At 44.4% G+C, this 14,175-nt stretch overlaps 1 protein-coding gene across 1 annotated transcript in view; it reads right to left on the minus strand.

Annotated features, from left to right (window-relative positions):
* Positions 1 to 1,307: 1,307 nt before the first annotated feature.
* The window catches only part of akt1 (v-akt murine thymoma viral oncogene homolog 1), a 28,047-nt gene continuing 15,179 nt past the window's right edge, over positions 1,308 to 14,175 (minus strand). Inside the window, exons 3-14 of the mRNA XM_053845164.1 lie at positions 13,039 to 13,167; positions 11,236 to 11,347; positions 10,972 to 11,098; positions 9,475 to 9,606; positions 9,285 to 9,350; positions 9,037 to 9,105; positions 8,826 to 8,951; positions 7,140 to 7,268; positions 4,350 to 4,564; positions 4,109 to 4,196; positions 3,839 to 3,941; positions 1,308 to 3,021 (exon numbers count right to left, since the gene is read on the minus strand). Of these exons, the coding sequence (XP_053701139.1) occupies positions 2,942 to 3,021; positions 3,839 to 3,941; positions 4,109 to 4,196; positions 4,350 to 4,564; positions 7,140 to 7,268; positions 8,826 to 8,951; positions 9,037 to 9,105; positions 9,285 to 9,350; positions 9,475 to 9,606; positions 10,972 to 11,098; positions 11,236 to 11,347; positions 13,039 to 13,167 (1,376 nt within the window). The 3' untranslated portion in view covers positions 1,308 to 2,941. The remainder of the gene's footprint in view (positions 3,022 to 3,838; positions 3,942 to 4,108; positions 4,197 to 4,349; positions 4,565 to 7,139; positions 7,269 to 8,825; positions 8,952 to 9,036; positions 9,106 to 9,284; positions 9,351 to 9,474; positions 9,607 to 10,971; positions 11,099 to 11,235; positions 11,348 to 13,038; positions 13,168 to 14,175) is intronic.

A 14,175-nucleotide genomic window follows, 5' to 3' on the forward strand; every position in this document is an offset into this window, starting at 1 on the left:
CTTTAATTGAATAAATCATTTCAGAAGTCAGTTATGATTTTTATTTTCTCCGAATAATTCGCCGATTATGAAAAAGAATCCATATATGTGAAATATTCAAGCTCAGAAAATACAAAAATTGGTTCTGAGCAATTGGAAAACAGGCGAACTCAAGCTTAAGTGGTGGTGTAGGACTCCGTAATATCCGTTAGATGGCGCTGTTTGTCAACCATTGGTGTTCAGTAGTTGGCTTTTAAAATGAATTGCTCCCATACATATTGATGCATTCTAGTTAAAGAATACAACATAGGGCCAACAGACAGATATATGCAACTGCCAAGGTTATGCAATTTTTTTTTTTTTTTTTTGCTTGAGTAATGTTTGTATTTTTCCAGTAGCTGGAGGGGCTTTCACGAACAGGCAGAACCAGTTTTGGGCCACATTCTACACAGAATTATGCATAATTGTCACAAAGAAACCTCCACCTAAATGATAGTTTGTGTTCCTGAAAAGAGTCCTGTGTATCTAGGTGTTCCTGATCACCAGTATCGGTTGCAATTGGACTGGTTTTCCTGACTCGGAGGACTCCAGGGGTCACAGGGGTGACGCGTGTTCACAGGCTGAAGTGGCCGCAGGTGAAGGATGGACGTCAAGGCCACACCGTGAAAACTATGGTCTCCCTCAAATAAGAGAATTGCGCACCAGCTGTCAACATCTGCTCCAGAGACGGCGCCATCTGGTCCGTGTCCCAAGGGGAGACCTCTGCCAACATCAGAGCAGCTGCAGTGGCAGAGACATGAACCCGAGACAGTCGCAAGCACAAGCATTTGTCTGTCTGCAGGAAGTCATTGTTCGGCCAAGAGAAGAGAAAACCTCAAAAATGCACTAAATAAAAACTGAATTCCATCCACAAATAGGTTGTATTTTTAGATATATTTTACTCAACAAATAATGTACAATATTGTAATGTTATGTTTAAAAAGTAATTACATTTAAAACTATCAACTAGACTTTTAAATAGTAATAAGAAATAAACCAAATATATTTTAAAACTGGTCATTTAAATAGAAATATGCAATTAGAAAAAATAATAAAATAAAATGGGATAAAGGGGGAAAAGTTTATTAATGAAAAATTGAATTAATATAGTAAGACAGACAGTTTTTTTTTAAATTACCATGTAAGTAAAAATGATCAAGAAAATATAATTCCAATTCAGAATAAAATTCCAAAATGAAAAACAGATCTACAATCAAATAGTCTTAAATTAAGAACGAGTAAAGGAGTAAAAGAGTCTCCAAAACCGCTTTTAAATCACAAGGCTTCAGTTATCGTTTAGACTTTTATTTCATCAGTTCTGAAACAAGTATAAACAGTGTACAAAGTTATATTATTTGTTTACTAAAGCTGGTGTTCTCGGTCTCTGGGATGAAGGAGGGAAAAAAAAAGAAATGAAACAAGTACAAAATGAATTTCCCTATTTTCAGAAGGTGACAGTGAACAGGTGAGAGTGCATAGACACGAGTGACGATCAGATATTAAAAGTTGATTGAAGTGGAAACAACATATAAAAAAAATTACATTCAATAACGCACTTTCATTCCGAGGCGATCCGCTGTTGTGACGCATGTCGGAAGCTCGGCTGAGCTCCGCCTTAATGCCTCCTTTACTTCTGCGACAATTTAGTCCGGATACAATCATTTTGGGGGGGTCAAAGTGCAGGTCATTGGCACAGTATAACACAATTTTGTCATCGCTGGTCTCATAAATAAGTAAGACGATGGAGGAAGAGACGACCTCTAATAACCCCTGGAGGTCATTTGTTTTCCTAAAATATGTATGATGATGATTAAGTGACCTCACTGAGGCTGCGGCGAGTGCACTGGATGGAGACACCCAATACGTTCCGAAGAAAGAAAAGAAAAAAAAAAAAAAAAAAAAAAAAAAAAGAGACCGACAGTGAAAAAAAGAATGTGGGCGGGAAAGAAAGATGGAGGGATGATACGAATGAGTGTGAAAGATTGGCAGAGGCAGAGATCCAGGGCAGGACGAGGTGAAGGAAAACAGGGAGCAGGTTGGGAGGAGGCAGAGTAGGGAGACAGATGGGAAGCAGGGGAGTCCGGACTCAAGTGTCACTATGAAGAGGACGATCGGGAAGTGACAGCTCCGTAGTTTGATGGTGATGATGATGACGAAGGCTGAGGAGAGTCAACACTAGAACCAGACTATTGCACAAGTGTCCGGAGCAAGGGATGACAGTCGTCGGTGGAAACATTTATACTCCACAAACACTAGTTTCACTGCCACGCATGATCAGGTGAGGGACACCCTGGACAGCTAAGCACTCCAGTTTCCTCCCACCGGTCACGCATCACTACCAAACCGTGGAACGAAACAGTCCAGATATGTGTGAATGGGAACTTTCCAGGGTGTCCTCCACCTCACGACAGCTTGAGCTGCTGGGAAATTTGATTTGCCATTATTCAATTCAGGATTGGCTCTAGTTGAGGAACATCTCGGACCCCTACATTTCGAGGTAAACTATCTCATGACAGGTGGAAACATTCTCATGTATTCATCCTGTTCTTTATTTCTCTGTCTACATTAGGGAGTCTGAATTCATTTTGGATTCAAACTAAAGCGTAAAACTTGCTATTTGCTGATGTCAAGCGTCAGAAATGGCTCCACCGCACTCACTCCTCGCTTCAGTCATTACAATTTTTGGTCCGCAAATTGAGTCCAAAAGGCCCTTTTCAAGATCTAGTTTGTGCACAGCTGCATTTCTCGGTGCTTCTGTTCTCCGGCAGGGTAGTGTTTGTCTGAGTGGATCACTCAGAACCGGCACCGGCCTCAGAGCGGGATCCCGCCGGCTGCAGACGGGACTGTGGGGCGAGCCCGAGCCGTCCGGGGCGTGCAGTCAGGTGGGGAGGAGGCGGGGCCAGAGTAATTGATGGACAGTGGTTCAGGCCGTCCCACTGGCGGAGTAGGAGAACTGAGGGAAGTGGGGTCTTCTCTCGCTGTCGAAGGACTCCATGCTGTCGTCTGAGGGCGGAGGAAGAAAGTCAGGAGAAGACTCTCGAACCTAGTTTCCAAATTTAGTGTCTTTTTTTCCTTTTTTCACCTACGGACTTCCACCAACGTCATCCTTCATGAGGTCGGGCTAAAAATAACTCTTAGTCAAAGGCTCCTGGAGAGTATTAAACATGCTGACTCATGAGAATACGGTAGCCATCTCTCCTGACAATGTCATGGAAACAATTCAAAGCCAAGGAGGCCCGCTAGATGTCAACATTATGTCATAGTTATTTTTGAATGCAAAGACATTATTGATGACTTTTTTAAAATATGGAAAACCTATTCATATATTTCAAACCTTTACATTATAAAGGTATGTATTTCTGCACAATTCATTTTCATTTTTCATTATTAATCTTATATGCAGTATAAATAAAATTGCTTTATTTAACTTCTTTTTTGTCTTTGAAGTTATTATGATTAAGATTTTAATTTTCTTATTTGACATGGGGCTTCAATTGGAAACAGTTAAAAACATTTTGACCCGCGAATTTATGCCTGTTCTTGCTGTCCTTTCTTCCTGTATCTTCAACACTACGTTTTCCGTTTTGACTAAAGGGCATGCAATGACATAATTTGTCCACTAGAGGCCATAGTTGGATACTAAAGGAGTCAACGCCCGCGTTGCCAAACGACTTAATCTTCTTTTTTTCAAATTAACATATTATAACTAATAGGAAAAAAATAGCGTCTGAGTTTAGCGTATTTATGACAGCTTCTTCTCGTCACGTTTATATCTCATGTGGATTACAGTCACTGCGTGTGTGTGTGTGTGTGACACTACCTTGTCCCGGTGGCGTAATGGTGATGGTCTGTGCTGTGAACTCCTCGTCGAAATATCGTGTGTCCGTCTCCGAGGTAACTTGGGGCTTAAACGGCGGCACCAGCTGTTTGAGGGGAAGAAGCACAAACGGATCAGCACATCGCCGCCATCAATCAGTTTGGCAAACAGCTGTCAGTCAGGTGACATGGCCCCCAAACTTTATCGATCCCAGGAGGGAATAGAGCGTGCTGTCAGGAGGCATAAACACGCTCCGCTGGAATGAAAACTGACCTTCTTCTCATAAACATCTTGCCACTCGATCCCGGCGAAGAACTTGTGCTGCATGATTTCCTTGGCATCGTCCGGGCCGCCACCTAACCTGCGAGGTCGGATTGACAGAGGAGATAAGGGAGTGTGATACGCCATCCAAGTATGGGACTCACATGAGAGCCTGGCAAAGATACACCCTGGATGGACCAGTCAGTTTATTTCTTTGCCGGCTCGCAGGTGAGGTTTGTGGGCGGCTCCTCACCTCTGCACCGGTTCTTTCTTGAGAAGACCGGAGAGCAGCGAGCGAGCCTCGAGGCCCAGCGTTCGGGGGAAGCGGATGTCCTCCATGAGGATCAGCTCAAACAGCTTCTCGTGGTCTTGATTGTAGAAAGGGAGCCTGCCGCACATCATCTCATACATGACCACGCCCAGACCCCACCAGTCCACCGCCCTGCCGTAGTCGTTGTCCTCCAGCACCTGGAGGGGTCAGCAGCAAGGTGTTGAACATGGGAAGGTTTATTTCCAGTCATATAAAAGGGAGGGCTGTCTCTGTTCTAGAGACTGCTTCAGTTGAATCAACAACAAGAGCAGTGATCCTGAAATCACCTGCTCGTCCCTTCTGATGGGGGCGGAGCTTCAACACTCAACACTGAGTCCCAGTGGCAGCCAGGATAGTGTTTCCCCTGGAGCCCTGCATATTTAATCGCCAGCAACAAACACGCAGCAGAGGTGGAGGTCAAGCGGGTCACCGACAAGCTAGTTGGATTCCAACAACAAACCCTGAATCACACCGCCGACTAGCTTGTGCCAAATGACTCAACACATTTCTGCTAGTCTTGAATCAGCCACCAAGTGAACCTGTGAACGTGGAACCTGTTGCATGACTAATGTGCTGCTGAGCGCAGTTGTTCTGAGGTCTCGGGGGACGTGTGCTGGATTCTGCCTCTCCTGGCGGATGTTGAAGGTGAAATCAAGACAGGAACAGCTTGCTCTCTTGAACTTCCACGCGGCTACGCCATTTAAGAATAGCAGCTTCGCCGAAAAGACACGTGCCGATTAATAGAATTAGACACTGACGCTCGGAAAACAGATGGAGCGACGTCGCCGTAAAAGGAAGGACATTACAGCATGCAGCTGCGGGGAGCGCCGGGCATCGAGCACGGAGCGTACTGGGAGGACAGAGGGGGTAACGTGAAGCCGGCGTGGGGTTAGGATTACTGGGCCGTCTCTATTTCCAGCGCTGCTGTCGTGTGATTCACACCGCGCGACAGCTGGGCCCGCAGCTGCCCCATATATGTAGAAGAGTGCCACAGCTGTGAAGCTGCCAGGAGCCAAGGAGCCCAGCTCATCCCTCATATACGTAACCAGGACTGCTCGGGCCCCAACCCCGGACTAATACTGTTACAGCGCCCCAAAAGAGCAGGGTGGGGTGGGGGTGGAGTGCTACTGCTTTTCCAAGTGCTCCTTCACTCCAAGTTCCACTCTGTTAGCACGACATTACACCAAAAATAAAGCTGCTAAAGTGTCCAGGGACAGCGAGACTTCACACCGTGATACCAATTCATCCATCAAATCTATTGACAAATCACCCTCTCGGACCTAACTGGGTTGGACACTTGGATGGGTCTGAGGCTGTATGACTTTGATGATCGGTTTGACAGGTAAAGAAAGAGCTGAGCTAAGAGGGGAAACTGCCCATCTAAAAAAGGTAAATATCAAATAATAGTGTGGCACACTTCCGATAAAATATTGGTATTTCATATCTCAACATTGACTTGGAGAGAAAACACGACTTCCGAAAATCTACTATGAGAGTTTTTTTTTGTTAACTGCAAAGTACCACATCATATCGTGATACTATGGCATCGTGGCCCAGGTATCGCAACGCGCATCGTATCATTAGGTTCTTGCCAATGCTCTCCCCTATCATCAACTTGTCAATCTACCAACAAACCTGTCATGAGTTTCGGGTAGTGACCAGTAGGAGAAGATCACAGGAAAAGGTGGTTTAAATATGAATAGGATGACTGAGCTCTGTCATCCATGAGAGACTCAACATAGTGGGAAGCCAGCTGAGGAGTCCCCTGGATGCCTGGAGGAGGAGGCTCATATTAACTTCTGAAACAATGTGAAAACTTTCATCAACGTGAAAAGTTCCAGTTCACGCAGTGTCCCTTGAAAGCCGCCTCCCCCTCCAAACACAAGTTAAAAGTGCCCCGCTCCAGAGATGAACTGGTCAGGCCGTGCAGATTGGGTCTCTCCCTCCCCCTGAGTTGAATATTCCCAGACGTTACAGCATTCCAGCGCAGCTCACACAACAAGGTCATTGTTTACTGCAGAACAACCTGTAACACTGCCTGGCTCCGGCTCCATAGAAACGCTCACAAGCGACCCCGTTTCTACGGAAACGGACCCCGATATCTCCCAGGAGCCGCCATGCCCTCGCACATCTACTAATGTTTGACCAAGAGGTAGATGCTTCTGAGTCAGCCGCGGGGATCGGTGACGCCGTTCGGTCACTCTGGCGCTGCCTGGGTCAGCTGAGGCATCAAAACAACAGCAGGTTCCATTGCCACACAACAGCTGTAGCCAATGTGTCTAATATCCCCGAGGCGGAAGCTCACGTTTCCTGGGGGCCTGCCTGCCAATCCCCCCCACATTGGCCTCCCTCCCTGCCAGAAAATTCCAAATGAAGCTAAAAAAAATGATTCAGCAACTGTGTCAACACCTTCTCCCAGAAAACATTTTTCGAGCCGACAGTGTTCTGACTGCGTCGTACGCACGGCCCACGCTCACAAAAGAGTGTCGGGTTACAAAGCCCATGACAACAAATGTCATACCTGCACGCAACAGGGAGGAGGCCGGCCCCTCCCCCACGGGGCAAACATGAGAGCAGGCCGCCCTGCCCTGCACACTCATTAACTGACAACTTCATTTAGAGATTAGAAAGGCATTTTCAGACAGCTGCCTTCCTTTGGACTTTTGTATAATGGCTAGAAGCCAGTGGAGACCAACAACACATAGAGAAGCAAGTAAGAAACAGTGACGGTACCTCGGGCGCCAGGTACTCTGGTGTTCCACAGAACGTCTTCATGGTGGCGCCATCTTTGATTCCTTCTTTACAAAGCCCAAAATCTGTGATCTTAATGTGTCCGTCTTTATCCAACATGAGGTTCTCGAGCTGTGGAGAGAAAAAACACATGATAAACTTTCATCTTTCCAGGGACCCATATCCAAATTTAACTGTACTTTAAATGCAGAACAGGAGGTTTTGTGTTTCAGTTCAACATCCCCACGTCCTCACGCCTCGCTCTTTGCTAAAGTCGCCCGGCAGCTGTAGCTCACACATGGCCAGCAGTGCCCGACCGGAGTCAGCACATCCTCCGATCCTGCTACCCTGGCATTTTCGGGAGAACCCTAGCAGGCCGGGAGAGACAGCCTCGCGTACCCAGGGGAGCAGGGGGGTGAAGGCATAGTGCTGATGTGGCAGGAGTACTTTTTAAAGTTGAGCCACAAACATCGTACATCTTAAACCTAAATACATCAGTTCACAACAAGAAGCGCAGCTAGTTCTACATTTGTATTTAAATAATATAGAGCTAAATATTAATATTTAATTCATTTAGATTTAACTAATAGTATTATAGAGTTCCTGTTACTTTTGGTCAGTCCATATTAAAGTATTTTCCGTGATGCTTTCAATAGCCCCTAGGTGGCGCTCTGATTGTTGGACTTCGACCATATTTCACTGCCCCTATGCCTCTTAAGCCATCAAAGAAAAGCTCCCAAATGAAGAAAAGAAAACAAAATTTCTACAGCACAGAAAGTAACACTTTATTATGTAATAAGACCATAGTACTGTTTACCCATACAGGGTCCCGACCCGCAAGTTGAGAATCATTAAAACTAAATTTACAAAAAATACTGAGGTAAAAGACAACCATTTACAAAGTAGCCATTAGTGCAACTAGCTGAGGGTGTCAAACTTGATTTAAAACGGACCCCTAGCAGCGAGTCAAAATAAAGTGCTTAACTTAAAGGCTAAATTTAGCGTGATGCCTCGGTTTTTAGTATTGCTACTTGACCGCCAACAATTTTTTGGGATGTTTCCCGTATTACTAATAATCTCTGTTGCCTAGAATGATATGCAAGGCAGTTTTTATGCTTAAAATTGGCCTTGTCTCTTTAAACTCTCGATGGTCACTTGGGTGTTTTGGTCTTAAGACATTTCAGACAAGTTATATGAAAAACTGTCATATCATTTGAGTTAATTTTTAAGTAAACTGGTTTTAATACTGACTCATTTAAAAGTAACAAACTTGAAACTAAATTCAGCGCCAGCTAACCCTAATGGACTCAAACTGACTATGAAACCAACTACCACAAATCTGCAAAGAACATCAGTAGCAAGAATCAAGACCTAAATCACTGTCCCATTTCCTTTGTCCTGTGCTCCAGTTTAATGAGTCTCCAGCACTGGTCCCCAGAACTTCTCCAGAAGGCAGGGTGAAATATAGTCACCTGAACACCTGTGTGATCTTGAATAAAAGGTAAACAATATGGCGACCTTTAGTGTGAAAGGCCAGCATGTGTATGCGACCAGAGGTGGTGGGATGTTCAGAGAGCACGGGGCTATTTCTGTGGCAGCAGCAAGCGGTCCAGTCTGATCCAAGGGACCAAGATCAATAAGCTCTGACCACTGTTCGGGACAGGACTATTTATATCCAGCTGAACCAACCTTCAGATCTCGATAGACCACGTTCCGCTCGGCGTGCAGGTAGTCCAGCGCCGACACAATCTCCGCGCCGTAGAACCGCGCCCGTTCCTCTGAAAAGACTCGGTCCCTCGACAGGTGGAAGAAGAGCTGAAGGAGCGAGGTGAGATTGACCGCAAAAGAGGGACGACATGAGCAGGATTTGAACCCGAGTGTCACAACAAATGAGATTTACCTCGCCGCCATTTGCATATTCCATGACAAAGCACAAGCGGTCGTGTGTTTGGAAGGAGTATTTCAGTCCCTGCAGACAACAGAAGGTGGACACAAGGTCAGAAGATGACCTTCTGGTTCAGAAATAAATCATTACATAGTATTGTTTTGGCATCAGCCAATATCAGCAAAGCGTCACATTATACAACAGCAAAATGAAAGAAAATCTTGTAGGTTTAAATGAAAGTACACAAACTGCGACATCCTTACTGTCAAGAATGGGTGCTTTGAATTCTGCAGCACTCGGTTCTCTGTGAGTGTGTGTGCCACTTCATCCTGAAAGGGAAACACACAAAGAGTGTTTGTGCTACTCCCACAATGGCCAACCATTTAGGTATCAGTCATCGCTCTGTTCCACTCTTCCCTCCCGAACTTTACTTAGACGCTGGCGCCCACTTACTTTCGCTACGATCACCTCCTTTTTTAGGATCTTCATGGCGTAGTAGCGTCCTGTGGCCTTCTCCTTTACCAGGATAACTTTGCCAAAAGTGCCTTTTCCCAGGAGTTTGAGGTATTCAAAGTCATGCATAGTCTGCAGAGTTGGACAGATTCACATTACACTCCAAGTCTCACAACAACATTTATTTCCACTGCGCTAGCGGTTTGGCCTAAATGCGGTTGTGTCTCAGTTAACTTTTGACCCGGGAGCTCAGGAGAATGTCAGAAATGGTGGTGCTGGGGACATCCTATCCGGTGGCCTCGGACCTGTGTGTCATTACGACATGCGTGGGGTTGTGAAACCTGGAGGACACGCTATAGGGCGCTAAGCCCTCCGCGGCTGAGGTAGTGGAAGTTAAAATAAGGCTACGCTGGACAAGGGCACGGTGGGTGAGGTGTGGGAAGGTTGAGTTGGGCAATGATGTGAGGTCATAACAGATGTTAACTCATTAGCATTTTCTGCTAACTGCTATTCACCTTTGAAGATTAAGGGTTGTCTGTGATGATCAAGTCCCAGACATGGGACCAAGTCACACATTTGGAAGTCTGAACTAAGTCCCAAGCCATTGCTCCTTGGGCAAGTCAAGTCCAAGTCAAGTCACTATGATCTTAATAAATTGATAAGACAAGATGCATAGATGCAAGTCTCTTATTCAGTAAAATGAATGGAATAAAACTAAGCTGAAATAACTTTATAAAAGTATTTATTTATGGCTGTCAATGTAAACAAAATCACCGGTGTCTCGCATTTCAACAGTGTGGCCCCTCATTTGAAACATTATAGGCGCCTGGCAAGTTTGACGGCAGCGACTGAAAACTCATCAGCATGTTTCTGTTCCTAATAATGTCATTTTGAGAGTGTCTTGTATTATTAAAACAGTGATCATGAAAGACAACACAAAACCAACTCACTCAAGTCAGTCAAGGGTCAAGTCTTTAACTTCGAAGTAGGGTCCATTTATTTATTTTTTGTCAAGTCAAGTCACAATCAAAACAGTGACAAGTCAATTCAAGTCCAAGTCCAAATGACTCCATGTCTCCTTTTCTGTCAAGTATCCATTACATATTTTCAGGTTCATTATTTTGCATTTACTTGCACTATATAACAATGTGATTATTATTATTATTTTATTTCATGGTTCATTTATTTGTGTTTTTTTTTTTTAAATGAATGAAACTTTTTTTTTTTTACTTTTTAAGGGCTTTTTTTCTACCCAGTGGTCCTGAAGAATGGCATCAATTCTTCTTCCTAGGTATGAATATTAAGTTTCCAATTACAGTATCGTGACAAGCAAATTTTATGCAGGAAACCCCAATGTCCATTGTTCTGTAAACATCAGTCTTACATTATTTCTAGAAGGATATGATTCCACTATTGTTTTTGGAGAAGCAAAAGAAGGAAAACAAAAACAGATCAATCAAACTGGCAGTCGAAATGGAATCACGACAATAGACATACCACTTTTTGTCTGGGTTTGGTCAGGTAGACCTCCATGTCCATGGGGTCCGGAGACGAGTCCATCATCTCCTCCTCTTGCTTCTGAAGACCTTCGGCCACCGTCTGGATGGCTTTGGTCCACTCCTCTCTGAAGAGGCAGCATCAAGTTCACACCATTAAGTCATTATCTATCAACAGGAAGTCCAATCCAAAAACATGATGTGTGAATGCATAAAAGCCATTAGAGCAAATGGTGAGAGATGTGTGTGTGTGCTTCTCACTTGCCTCTCCTCGGGGGTGTCTACGTGGAAGGTGCGTTCGATGACAGTAGTCCACTGCAGGCAGCGGATGATGAATGTGTTGGGTTTGGGTCGCTCTGTCTTCATCAGCTGGCACTCTGACCACAGCCATCCAGGGAGGGGAGCAGAGGGAAGGTCCAGGGTGAAGGGGGAGACACCGACACACACTTTTAGCCATTTATCTTTATCGCCACCCTAACACAAGATGTTGGCAAACTAGGAAAGGAACAGGTGCGCCCTGTCTGAACCAACCGTTTTTAGACTTCCTTTTAATGTTTCTGTGGGATCGGAAAATTCACATTTTACTGCTTCTTTTTGGGGTCGGGCAAAGCATTTCGATAATCAATCACGAGAAACTAATAAGTGAATTTGGTGAGCAGATATTTCCATCTGCATCTTCTTGGCTCGAACATCTGCTCCCAAACGAATCGTGTCAGCAAATATGTCACAAAGCAGCACAAAATGGCCTCTGTCTGATGGATGGGGGGACAGGGGAGCGGACCACCACTGAGATCCAACATGGCTCCGTCAGGGGGAATATACAATCCAGCTGCAGCGCCATCATCAGCGGCGACACGCCATGTGTCCTCTGCGCCGGGGTCCCGTTGGCGACAGAAAGCAAAGAAAGAGTTCCCTCAAAGCAGAATCCAGATAAATACTTGAAGTCAGGCGGCTAATGGCCGCGATAACTCAAGAGTGACGGAGAGGAAACATTTAGTAAAACAAACAGTATGTTGTCTAATTGCTGTGTTCAGTCATTTCACAGCTTATCAAGGCAACTTTGTGTGACATGAAGATTTAGTGAGCAGGTCTGCCCTGGGCAGCCTTTTGTTGAGTTCTGCCAAATACGAATCATTTAACCCAGAGGAGCAGAAACAAGTTTTTAATGCCAGACGAACTTAAAAAAGGACGCCAATCCTGTTTAAAATTTGGGCTCTGCCGTGAGGAGACGTGCTTTAGGAACATTTGTGACGAGAAAATCCTCACCAAAGCAAGAAAGGTGACCTTGAAATCTGAACAATATGATATGAGAAAAGCCACGGTTCAACTAGGCTTTTTGGTCTTTACAAGCGAAAATATGTTATGGCTGTTTTTCCACTAAAGGAAACAGACCATGTGAAATGTGTGTGTGTACTCTGCGATCATTTCCTCCGTATTTCAGCACGTTTCCACAAAGCTTACGGACCGAACAGAGCAGTACCACTGGAAACCATGGGGGGGCAGTGTTAGTTACAACGTAGCACTAAAAAAAACTTTAGAAGACGTATTAATGGTGGAAATTCTTCGTCCTCCAGTCGCAATACGTTTAAGAGCCTGACCAACCACCACCTCCTGATACACTGCCTCTTATCTGAAAGAGCTACATAGCCACGCTAAATCAGGCTCTTAAATTGTTGCAGTGCAGCATGGGCGTTGACAGGTAGGAGGCAGAAGTGCTAAGTGGTGGGCCAGTTAGTTTTGACTGGTTTTACAGGATACAGGAATACCATAATTAATAGGCAGCTTGCCCGTCATTATAATATTTCTCACTTATGAATTCTTTTTAGAAATCACAAAACCATAAAATTAAAGTTGAGTCTAGATAAGTTTAGCAGCATGAACAAGTTTGAGAACTTAGTTCTCTCATTACATGTAACTTTTTTTTCATCAGAGCAATGTAAACTACATTAGTTTTCATTCAACTTTCATATACTTCATGAAACCACGTGGCCACAGAATGACAAATAAAAGTGGTGAAGGAGAAACTTTGGAGGAAACTTGCAGCAGTCTCTCTGCAGCTGATACTCACGTGCTACTGAGAAGTTATTCAAGGGGGTTTCCAGCTGGTCAACATCTTGTGGTCGCTCTTTGTAGCCAATGAAAGTACCGTCACTCTTCAGCAGAAAATACCTCGGCCTCCAGGTCTTGATGTATTCGCCTGTTATTGGAAACACATTCAGGAGGAACTTTTATTTACCGGGAAAAGGACGACGAGTCAAGAAAACATAGCACTTCAACAAATACTGATGAGCACACCCGCAGGAATTTTGTTTACATTGCTGGGTTTCACTATTAATGAGAAAATGTGCTTTCCCTGTCTGCTTGAATTCCTCGAAGCAGAGTCACTTCTTGAGAAGCGATTATAATTCCGCTTCTCTAAAATCACCATCTTGTCACCATCTTTGTGAGAGCATAGGTCAGCAGCAGGACAAACTTTCCGTCTGTCCCCATCGACCGGGTTTTGCTGAACATCCGCGTGCTAAATAATGTACTTGCACTTACAAGGACAGAGATTAAACATTCACAAGCTGCCCTAAGACTTACCGGGTTCAATAAGAGCATTCAATAAATGCCAAGATGCCTATCAAAAGTGAAGAAGAGAAGAAGTAGTGACTTAAAAAATAGCTTTCAAGGGCTCCGATTAAAGATTGAGTGAGTTAGCTTCTTTGGGTCAGTGTTAATACAGCTCGAGTTTTGACCAACAAACAAACTACAAACTTTTTAAAGAACATGAATGGACTTTTATAGCAACCGAAAAACTTTCACGTCCTATAAGCTCCAGATGCTAGCAACTCAGTAGCACGTACAGACACAGAGTGCAGTCGTGTATGACTCCAGACAGAGACGAAGGAGACCGGTGGGAGACAACCAGGATGGTGTCTGAGGTGGGTAACGCCACTAAAATTCCAGAAATTATTTGCATTTTCTTCATAAACTTCACCGTTTCTTTTTGCTTGCAAAACTGCTTTAAGCGGCCAACGGATGAAATGAATCATAAAAACGCCTTTTTTCCCCCACAAAAATGAAACTGCTGATTCTAAAACCCAAACAAAATGTTCGAACAACAACATTTTCTGTCCAACAATCGTCACCTGAAGTCATGCATGTCCATCCCATTTACTTAGACACACAAAGCGTCACACAAATTAATCTCTGGTATCCAGAC

This window comes from Synchiropus splendidus, chromosome 16 (assembly GCF_027744825.2).
Source record: "Synchiropus splendidus isolate RoL2022-P1 chromosome 16, RoL_Sspl_1.0, whole genome shotgun sequence".
Taxonomy (NCBI): domain Eukaryota; kingdom Metazoa; phylum Chordata; class Actinopteri; order Syngnathiformes; family Callionymidae; genus Synchiropus; species Synchiropus splendidus.